This window comes from Acyrthosiphon pisum, chromosome A1 (assembly GCF_005508785.2).
Source record: "Acyrthosiphon pisum isolate AL4f chromosome A1, pea_aphid_22Mar2018_4r6ur, whole genome shotgun sequence".
NCBI lineage: Eukaryota > Metazoa > Arthropoda > Insecta > Hemiptera > Aphididae > Acyrthosiphon > Acyrthosiphon pisum.
The window spans coordinates 36,734,010-36,746,113 of record NC_042494.1 but is presented as its reverse complement, the minus strand read 5'-3'; the positions used below and the strand labels follow the sequence as shown (position 1 = coordinate 36,746,113).

Genomic DNA, 12,104 nt, shown 5'->3' with positions numbered 1-12,104 from the left:
CGATGGCGATGAGGTATTAGTAGCGCCACGAGGCCCACCCGGAAGCCGACGCCGACGCCACGCGATAGCCATAAACGTTGCGACCTAACGCCCTTACCGGCGGTGTGTGCGTGCGCGATTTCGGCCTTCGGGTCTGTCGCGCGTGCGAATCAATCGCACATGTTAAACCACCGCACACGACACGGTGACGGGTCGTGGTCGTCATTTTATGGTTTATAATAATAATATAAATGGTATATAATAATAGTTGCAAACAGGAGGAACCGTTTCTGTCGGATCCCTTATTCCTCTTTATATAATTCGTGTGTTAAATATAAATACATCATTAATATTATATGCCACCACGAAATCGATATGATGATATAATTATTACTGGGTGATATTATGCGTATTATACCCGGGTGGTTTAATGCAGGCGATCGTGGCTATGCACGTCGAGTCACAACCCCACCCCCACACTTCTCTCTCCGTGCCAATTTCAATTTTATTTTTATTATTTTTTTTTTTTAATAATATTCTTACTGTGAATAATGCCCGTGAGCTTAGTGATCGAAGCGTAGACGTGGCGGGTTCGCATCACTCCACTTTTTTCATTCATATATTTTCATCCCCCACAATCTCAGAACCAGTTGACGGTTTATTTAGGAACGCCATCCTCTGTATATTAAATATCCACAATTATATTATGTAGACAAGACGTCTTGTATAATGTATACCTTTTAATCATGCTTGTTAGCTTAAAAATGTTATCTTAAATTTTATACTCTTATATGAGTGTAGGAGAAGTAGCGTATTGAAAATCTAGTTTTAAAAAATTAGTTAGGTAAATATATAGATTTATAGTTATAAAGATTAAAGGTAATTAAATCCTACAGAGTGTAATGGTATGAATAAATTATTATAGATACTCAAATACCAAAATGTCACTTATAAGCTTAATAGTACCTACTTACCTATTCTATTTTAACTTTCACCACAACATTTATTGACTGCTACACTAATAGTCACTAGTCACTGGGTAATACGTATAGATAGTACCATTAATTTCCAATAAACGATTTATGTGACCTGATTCTTTTATCCAACATTCAGTGTTCTTATGGGAAAAATTTCTGTTTTCGTTTCCTTAAAAATGGTAGCTATATGGTGGTTTTGGTTAAAAAGGTTAAGTATTAATGCGTAGATCATTTCTTTTCTGGTTGACCTATTTTTGTAGTTCTTGTACATTTCTACATTTTGCTCTTTATTTTTCTACATTTTGTTATTACCGCACATCAAAACAAGATTTTTGAAACATTGAACAAGTAAAATTACTCAACAGTCTCAACGTGTTGAATTAGCCCAAATTTTTAAATCACAGAATAGTCCGCGTAGTTTTGTTAAATGATACTTAACACAAATTATTTTATTATTCTAAACGGGTAACGATGACAACCAAAAATAGTTTTAGTAAGTAGTAGATAGTTTATTATACTTGTCTCTTAAAAATATTTAAAATCGTCAGTTATGTAAATATAATAATAATTTAATTTTTCCATTTAGTATCATTGACTGCAACATTATGGGAAACCGTTGCTTGAACCCCACAATATTTTATGTTTTTGGTAATCTTCTTAAATACGACATCGATTGTGCGGTAATAGTATTAACGTTGTCGTATTCGTCCATAAGTAATTTTCCCCATGTACGGGTCCCGGTCATTTGTATTTAATGCTTTTGACGTAGGAGCTATGAACGAAAGCTATGTCAGCACGATACAAAACTATATTATATTATAACATCACGTAAATCGCAATCAATACTTATAGCCATATAGGTTTATACTTTATAGGCTAGGTTAGGATTATGTTCGACATTTTAAAAAACCCAAATTAGTACTATAGGGTGATTCACAGACCAGGATGCGGTTTAAATCCGTGGATATCATTATTTACGTTGTATAATATAAATATAATATATATATATTATATGCATACGATCGAGCCGGATGTTATACCTAGTCATATTGGAGCGAGCACAAAGAGGACAGGACGAAAGCGATTTTTTAATATGACGTAAATAAAAAATACATGCGTATTTTTTTCATGAAAAAAATAACAAAAACAAAACAATAATTCGGTAAAAATGCATTTGGTGTGCGGTGGTTAGCGGGAGGGAGTGTATTCACCAGCCTCTGCCTTCTGGTGACAGCATGCGCGCTAGCTGCGCGGGCCGAAGTCCATATAGGCCGTACATCGATTTGTGCCAAACCGTCGCAAGTGTTGCCCTATGACCGGACGTACGGCGCGCAATAATATAATAATACCTGTATATTATGATATTATCATCATTATGATAAAATATGGTAAGACTGGTACCTACAGCCAGATCATGAATAAACCACAATATGGTTTGGAACGGACCTATGACTTTATGCAGTAAGTTTTCGGGTCTGTTCGGAAAGTAGATATACGTATGTGTTATACGCCAATGTGTTGAACTTTGAACAAAATTTGTGCGCGGCCCCTCTAATCCCTAAGCTATAGATATTCGTTCCTGAATAAACATAAATTTTAAATGAACTATGATTTCAGTGTCATTGCCATTAATCATTATACTTATTATACTATTATAGATAATAGTCAATAGATATACACTTTAACTTATAAGAAACTTTAAAAAAAACATATAAAATCAAGTATTTTTTCTATAATATACAACTATATTTTTTTTTAGCAAAATAGTTGAGTACCGTAACTTGTTTAAATCAAGAGTAATTAATAGGTTTGAGTAATCAACACTACATTTAAAATCATCTATAATATAGTGTAAGATATAGTTTATTGATGTCAGTTACAATAGATTTGCTAAATTAATCATCATTTTGAAATTCCGTTTAATTTACGTCATTAGGACTGCCCTGATTTCAGATATATTAAATATTTCAGGGATTTTACTATACATTTTTATTTTTAAACTATTTTTATTATTCTTTATATTTTAAATCTTAGTTATGTAGTAATATGTCTTCATATTTTTTTAATTGATACTTATTTATATTTATATTTATATTATGTTATACATAATTATTATTTAGTAGTAAAGTATAGTTTCGAAAAATATGTTTTATATCTATTATGGTCTTATAAACTATTATTTATCATTTAAAATATCAGGTACCTACTCCGGAAACAGATTTTTGGATTTTTGTAAAAATAAAAAACCCAAGTCGTTATAAATTACTTAAGTATATGATTTTGTATTTTCTACTCACTTGTCATAGTCCTGACGGCAATATAGTTTTGCGTTCCAGACAAAACATGACCGATCTAGCTTCAAGGAACATGTCGTGCATTTAAGGCACCGTTCGTGGTAAGATCGACCGGATACACGCATAATATACCTATCTGCAATTGTGCACTCACATTTAGCACATACGGTAGACACTCCCACTGGTTCTGACGGATCGTCTCCATAAATTGGTTCCATTTTCATTTTGACTACGCCTAAAGCTGTCTTCATCTCGATTCCTTTGAAAAACGTACAAAAACACTAATATATAAAATATACAACAGTAATAACTAATTGAATATCTTCAGTTAAGGAAATTTACCACAACTAAGTAAAGGAGGTACTCAAGTACCTACCTAAGTAAGTTTAGATACCTAAATTATATATAACCATATACGAATGAATAGGATATTATATTCGTTAACGAATTTAATTTTTGCAATAAAAAAAATGTTCAGGAATAATAACTACTTTCTGAGTAATATATTAACGTTATAAGATAAATAGAACAATAGACTAGCACATTGGATTTAAAAAAAAGAAAAAAGACGTGTTTCTTTATTTTTAACTGGATACTTTTTAATTACAGTTTCAAAAATTTTAAGCACGCTGTGGCAAAATCAACTTAATTTTTTTAAATGATAAAAACTATATGTTTAATTGATTCTTATAGAACTTTTTTTCTGAAAATGTTGATAGTCAGATTATCAATTTCGGTTCTCTAATTTATCAACTACGGTCCTCTAAAGTTGAGTGAATTCGTTATTACTTTAATTGATATTATTAATTAGTATAAATTTAATTTATTAGGTAGAACTAAATAATTTTTTTATACACTTGAATCAGTAATCCAATGACTGATTCCACAAAAAAAATGAATTGAATTTTGGGATGAATACCAGCAATAGTTGGCAAACATAGTTTATTATTTTTATTTCATTATTTGAACTTAGATCATTAAATAAGTATTATTGTTGTAATTATTATAATCATAATTACTTAATTTATTACTTTTAATTTTTTTTCTTAACAATTACTTTTCTTACAATATCACACATTGGATTCTTTTTTGGGCGACTAAGATAGTAATGGTATTTAATTATTATTGTAATAAATAATAATATTGGAATTCTGTAATTAACTAAAATTACATTTTTTTATTTTTTTTATTTATATATTTTAAATATGTTATAGGTATAATGAGTGAATTAGCAATATAATATAATATAAGGTACCTATACTTGAGTACAACAGTTGTACTTGATAGTATTATTATCATCAGAAAAGTCAAAAATCCATAAAAAAAAATCCCAATTGCGCATTTGGTACATCATAATAGTTCAGAATTTGTATGTGATTCCTTTGGTTGGAGCTGACGTTGATGATAAAATATTTTATTATATTGATGACGTTCAATTGTAATAGGAAATGTATTCAACTATGTTTGAACACACGTGCATATACGAGACACGTGCGGTCTCCCTATGTAATCCTTTAATTCAGATGTCTACCCCTTGCACATTTATTATATATGTGACTTTATTAATTCCACGCCAGCCTATAGGTCATATAGATGATGAGTTACCCTTCAGATGATGATTGAAATTTATTAAGTCTTTGAAAAGTTTGTAAATTCACGTTACACTCAATAATTTCAAAACAAGTTATTGAGTTCAATACAATTATTATTCCTATTATAGATGATAGATCATAAAATATTCAATAGGTAAATATAAAATATATAACATAAACATATTGTAATGAATCAAGTGTATTTCAGTATTATTCTGATGATATTGTCTAACTTTTACATTTTATTAATTGTAGTTCAGCCGTGTTAACTCTGAATATGAAATATTAACTGTTATTACAAATTACAATAATACAATGTAACTGATTAGTATTTATATTGTGTTCTTGGTAAACATGAAAATACGTAAACTCAATCCCACTTTGAGCATTAATTGTTCATTAACGAATATTAATATTTAATATGAATTTCTAATGGTAAATATATAGGTGATATCATAAATATATATTTCAGATATTTGTGTTTTTCGATTTAGTTATAAACTGTATACTACTACATATACCTATACTGTAGACATGTTGATAAATATCCAAACATTGTATATGCCAATATACCACATTCACATATAAGTATTGCCAAACTAATTCGATATTTTATGGTTTACATTTTAAAAATAAATAGGTACCTATGTTTACGACATCGCATTGATAAATTGTGTTTATAAAAATGTTTGTGTAAGTTTAAATTGCTTTACTATTAATTGTTATGAATTTATGATATAAGTACCTAACATAATATAATATATTCTAATATTATTCAATGTAATTTACAAGTTTATATTATATTTTAAACCAGAACTTAACTTATACTTATGTACCCACCTAATATAGGTTCGTAAATCTTAACTTTCATTAAAAACAATATAATATGAACCTACCTATTTAGTATTTACATATTATTATTTTAAACATTATTGGTTTGTAGTTTTGTAAATTTATATTATAATTTTACATTACTGGTTACCTGTTTGTTGAATGTGTATGATGCTAGAAATGTTCGACTAAATATTTATTTAAGTACACTTCAATTACAGGTGTCAGATATATACATTTTTTTTATCTAATCCATTTTAATATGTTCTAACTGTAAGTCATGTAGGTAGTTAATTATTATTTATTACAATAGTAGTTTTACTAATATACTATATTACTTTTCATGTATGATTAATTAATGTGCGTATAATAGGCATATATTATTATAAATTACTACATGGTTTATTATAATTTGGTAAATATTTATGGTTTTAAAGAATCGGTCATTATTATTGTAATATTGTATACCATTTATATTTTACATCTATAGACTAAGCACTAAGTTAACACACCTATTTAATTATTTACCTACAGATTAATTTTGATATTTTAAGACTAAAATACCTAAATTTAACTAAAAAAATAGACTTATAAACAAATGATTTATGGACCCACCCCCTCTTGATAAATCCCCAAGTAACTACCTTAACTACCTCCTTGATTAGTATAATTTCATTGTTAAAGTTCGGAATTCAGATATATAGATTATATTATTCAACTTACAGTGGAGGTGCCTACTTTACCTATAGGCTATAGCATCGAAAAATTGGCCAGTGACTGCAGAAAGCGATAATTTATAACTTATAAGTATTATCTACGAGTAGAACAGTTACCATAGGTGCAAATAGGGGGGCTTTAGCCTTTAGGGGCTAAGCCCCTAAAAATGTCCATAGCCCCCTAAACATTTTCTACAGTTTGTTTTAAGCTTATTCAATATTATCAAAGCGAGGCTTTAGCCCCTTCCCCCTCAAAAAAAAAATCCCAAACGCTATTTACGCCTATGACAAGTATGTGTCAGTTACCTATACCTAAGTTAAATATGCTTATACTTTATCAATATAGAATAGCTAACACTCCAACAGCCTATATTAAATATAGAATAGGCCCCCTAATAAATAATACTATGATAGGTAATAATATGTTATAATATGTGATAACAGTAGTTACTAGCTATAGGTATTATATTTCTGAGGTTCCCGTCTTAATTCGGGCGTTTAGTGAATAAACATACGTATGAATGGCAATGGCCCGAACACTGTGCCTGCTATATTATAATATTATACTTATAAGGTAGGATACCCACTACCTGCGTATAAACACATTGCCTTATTTTCTATATTCTACTATCTTAACACACTGACACACACTGGTATACAATATATGTATGGGTTGTGTTATGTACCTATTTATATACATATAGACATATAGATATAGTGTTCATATAGCGTTTTGATTATGCGCTTACCTTTTGTTCGGCGCGTCATCCGCAGTGCAGACGTCGGCGGCGTAGGTGGCGCGACGATGTAAACAAACGAAAGCCGGTATCAAATAGTGGGCATCATAACATGTTAGCGTGGATAGAGAGCAAACGTACGCTATACGATTGTAAAATGTACCGTGGTATAGCGGAGCACGACTCGACGCGGCCGATGCACACGCGGGGTGCAAAGGGATTTCGTGCGTGACTTCAAGCGTGCGGGGCGTGTCCGATCCGAATGACGGGGAGGAGTCATATTATTTTGGAACGCGGCCGCTGGAAAGGAAGACTGCAGATACGGAAACACGTCTGCTTTTGGCACGCCATCTCCTCAATCCTCATCTTCCTTCTCCTTCACGGCTGCACCTTCCCCCCACGTCACAACCCTACCCCACCCACTGACGACCGTCGTGACAAGTGACCCTTAAGGCTCAAACATGAGGGAAAGAAAATATCCAAGTACGGACGGGATATACTGTAGATACCGCTGCAGCCTTGCATGGCGAACTCGCCTGTATATTATATAGTTAATACTTTGTTCGCACCTCATCGCGAAATTCTTCCTTTATTTTATATATATACACCATCATAATATTATTTAGGTACTTTAGTTGATATATTAATATATTATTATAAATTTAAAAAAGGTATCCCTTAAAGTAGAAATATACCAAAAAATATTTATAATTCATACAATTTCTTCGAAGTGGAAAATGTCCTAGTAGCGTGTTAATACGTTTTTTTTATAAAGATGAATGAAATAGTATCAAACTAAAATACATATATTTAATCAAAAGAAATAATAAGATTTATTTTTTTAATATTTTTGAAAGTCTAGTGACTAGTTAGTATCTAAGTACAAAGTTAAATTTTTTTAAATATCTTATATATTATAATAAAAATCTCGTGTCACGTGTTTGTCTGGGATAAACTCCAAAACTACTGGACCGATCTTGATGAAATTTTTTACACTGTGTATAGTTTGGTCCAACTTAAATGATATGCTAATTTAAAAAGGGAGAGGATCAACGCCGGGAGGTGCTATAACGGGAATTTTGAGATTTCAGATGGACATTTTTGTTTATAAATAGTTGCCATAATGCCATGAGTTTTTAAGCTATAATAATAATAATAACAAAAAAAAAACTATTTGTAAAACTAAATCTCTGACAGGTTCTCTGTACAGGCTAAACTCTGGAACTATTTATCAGTTCTTCTAGATTTTTTTTTTTTTTAAACAAAAGAGTATTTTACGGAGAAGATTTATATGAAAAAAAATTTTAGGAAAATCCACCGGTGTATAATAATATGTTGGTTGCTATTGGTTAAGGAGCGATTGCAGTTTAGCTCTCCCAACTCCCAAGCGATTTTTTGGAATTTTTTTTCGTAATGTGTGTTTTTGCATGCCTAATTTGATGGTACTTTCAAAAAAAGCCGGTCGAACTTATTTTGGAAGTTATGGTCAAAAAACTACAAAATGCTCAATTTTGTTCAAAAATCGTGTTTTTGAATTTAAAATACAAAACAATTAAGTTTTTAGAATTTTTATTTAGAAATGTTTGTATTTATATGCTCAACATTTTGGTGGAATCAGAATTTGCCTATCGTACTTACTTTTTACGTTATTGTTAATAAACCACATAAATAAATTTTTTGGACATTTTTTCATTCGGTGAGTAATAACATAAATAAGTTTTTGGTGAAATCATAACTAACTTCTATTTTTTGGTTTGGAAGAAATTGGTTTACACGTTGAGCTCCGCTAGTGTTTTCGGAGCGCAGAACCAAGATCGCTGCGCCGAAATTACGTACGGTCGACAAAGGTGACCCGAGCTGCGTTACCAATGTCGAATACCCAATGACAATGGCATTGCACATATTAAAACTATAATAAGCAATAAAAAATCAAAATGTACAGATTTAGATAATGTGTATTATATTATATTAGTATCGTTGTCATCAGAAACGTCGATTCCATCGTTGTTGTATTTGTTTGGATCGTATATAAATTACCGACTAAACGAAAAAATGCAATAACTGGGTCTAGATTCACCAGGCCAAAAGTAATACAAAAAAAAAACCATGATGGGAGGGGATATGGGTAAATTAATAGAACGATTAGGTACAATGTCAAACTATTACCTGTACATTTTGATTTTTTGTTGCTTATTACCTATTTTAATCTATATTTTCCAAACCAAAAAATACAAGTTAGTTCTGATTTCACCAAAAACTTGTTTATGTTATTACTCATCGAATGAAAAAAAAGTCAAAAAAATTAATTATGAGTTTCTCAAATATACAAATGTTTGAAATAACTTTATAATTCAGTTTTATGTGGTTTATTAACAATAACGTAAAAAGTAAGTACGATAGACAAATTTTGATTTCACCAAAACGTTGAGCATATAAATAAACATTTCTAAAAAACAAAAATTCCAAAAACTAAAATTTTTGTATTTAAAATTCAAAAACACGATTTTTGAAAAAAATTAGCATTTAGAAGTTATTTGACCATAATTTCCAAAACAAGTTCGACCGGCCTTTTTTTAATATACCATTAAATTAGGCATGCAAAAACACACATTTTGAAGAAAAAAAATTCCAAAAAATCGCTTGAGAGCTAATTTTTAGACATTTTTTTCGGTAATCTTTATATTCCATCGAGTTAAGGACAATCAAATTGTATTATTATTATCAATTATCTATCTATCTATCTTCTAAATATATAAAATTACTTGTCCTGAGTGATTCATCATCGCCTAACCGAAACCACTGATCGAATCAGTCTGAAATTTGGCATATAGATAGCTATTATGACGTAGGCGTCCGCCAAGAGAGGATTTTTGGAAATTAAATCCCTAAAGGGGAAAATAAGGAATATAACAGTGGTGCCATCTATCAAGCAATATCTTAATTAAATATACAATATTGGTTTTAAAATATATAACGTACGAACTTGATATTTGGAATACTTAAATGATCTAGATATGTACCTAATAAGAAAAAATTTTCTGATATTCGTTTTTTAAAGAGGTGGTAAAACAAGGATCTTAAGATTCACGGTGGAAATTGAAACTTTTTTTTTGTTTATTAATGGTTGCCTTTGGTTGCAGGTTATATTGTGCGAATTATTTCACAAAGCCGGTTTGTCCGTAAAAATAAAATAAAATAACCCTCCAAAATATATAAATATCATTTTTACTCCTAAGAATCCGATATGTCGTATAATCAACTATGTCTTTAATACTATTTTAGGTACACTCTACACAAATTTTTTTCAACTACAAAGCTATATTATATTTTCATCTACCACCTCGCTGTGTCTGCAATCCAGTGGTGCCAAAGTCCTAAAAATTTAGTCGGGCAAAAATTATTTCAAATGGCCCCAATATTTAAATATCGGCCCCAATGGTGTACCTGAAGGGGTGGAGGACCGAGGAGGTATTGGTTTTTACCCAAAAAATATTTTGTCAGTTTTAAAAGAAAATTTAAAACACTTTTTTGTACTCCCCACCAACCAAGACGGATTAGAGAAATATATTAAACATTTTAGTACACAGTGCACACAATAAATGAACAAAATATTGTAGTTAGAAGACGTTAGTAGAGTAGGCTTTCATTTTGTAATGGAGTTCTCATACAGTTTGGCAGACAAACTTCGGCCCAATATGAAGCGGCCCCATGCTAAATTTTTAGAAGATATCGGGCCAAGGCCCGACCTCAAAATAGGGTTCAGCGCCACTGCTGCAATCTACTGCAAGCAGATTGCCTACCTTATAATATACCGTTCGCATAACCGTAAGCGAAACTCACGGGCAATGACACGCGGGATGGCTAAAAATTAAAATATAATATGATTTTGCTTCCATACCCATGCACAGCGAATTACACCCAAAAGGAGTTAATTTATAATTATAATCACAATTTTTGCCCTGGTTATTCAACTAGTCTTACATATAAAAATGGGTGAAAAGAAAAATAGTTTTTCATTGTCAATAATTTATTAATTTATCAATTCAAATTTAACACATCCATTGAATTATTAGTCATTAGAGTTGACCTATTCAATGAAGAGATGCACTCAACGCCTATTACTGTACCTACAGCTAATCAATAACAAATCAATAATATGCCCTTGGTAGGTACTAGGTAACTATACTGTCTACTAATCACTTCTTTTTTTTTTATAACCTTTTTTTTTTTAATTTCATATTATGACATAAGTTATCTCCTAGTATAATATTTGATATAACTTATAGGTGAACCATTATTTTGTCATATTTTATTTACAATCTATACAATACAATATTAGTAGGTACCTACAGTGGATAAATTTAAAAAAGTGAATAGTTTTTTGTTTGCAATGATTTATCAATTTATCAATTCAAATTTAATATATCCATTAAACTATTAGTCGTTAGAGACTAGGGTGACCTATAACCTATTCAATGAAGAGGTACATTCGACACCTACTGTGCACTGTACAGCAAATCAGTAACCTACTTGCCCTAGGTAGGTACTAATCACTTTATTTATTTTATAAACTTTTTTTAATTTCATAATGTGCTATTAGTAATCTCCTAATATAATATTTAACCTAATTAATTGATGAACCATTATTTTGTTATATTTTTTATTGATGTGCATAGGCGCAAATTGGGGGGGAGGGGTAAGCCCCCAAACTTAGCCGTAACCCCCCCAAAAACCAAGGACATATAATTGTAATATGGTATATTGCAATAGTTTACTTGCTTTTAATATATTAAGCCCCCCCCCCCCAAGTCAAAAGTTGAAATTGCGCCTATGTTAATGTGACGTTATAGTAGATATATAAGAAACACTTTTATAATTAATTTTTTTTTTATATAAAAAGAATTTGTTATAGGTACAAGAATAATTATTGAAATGGTTAATGGAATAAGATAACAGAATACTATCTATTAAATTAGAT

The 12,104-nt window shown here is 30.5% G+C and overlaps 2 protein-coding genes across 2 annotated transcripts in view; both read right to left on the bottom strand.

Annotated features, from left to right (window-relative positions):
• The window catches only part of LOC100165883 (LIM homeobox transcription factor 1-beta), a 33,348-nt gene extending 26,013 nt beyond the window's left edge, over positions 1-7,335 (bottom strand). The window contains exons 1-2 of the mRNA XM_001946293.5: positions 7,139-7,335; positions 3,254-3,509 (exon numbers count right to left, since the gene is read on the bottom strand). Coding sequence (XP_001946328.2) covers positions 3,254-3,509; positions 7,139-7,157 — 275 coding nt within the window. The 5' untranslated portion in view covers positions 7,158-7,335. The remainder of the gene's footprint in view (positions 1-3,253; positions 3,510-7,138) is intronic.
• A 2,160-nt stretch (positions 7,336-9,495) lies between these two features.
• LOC103310702 (carbonyl reductase [NADPH] 1-like) overlaps positions 9,496-12,104 on the bottom strand; it is a 5,058-nt gene continuing 2,449 nt past the window's right edge. The window contains 1 exon segment of the mRNA XM_008189861.3: positions 9,496-9,572. Coding sequence (XP_008188083.2) covers positions 9,496-9,572 — 77 coding nt within the window.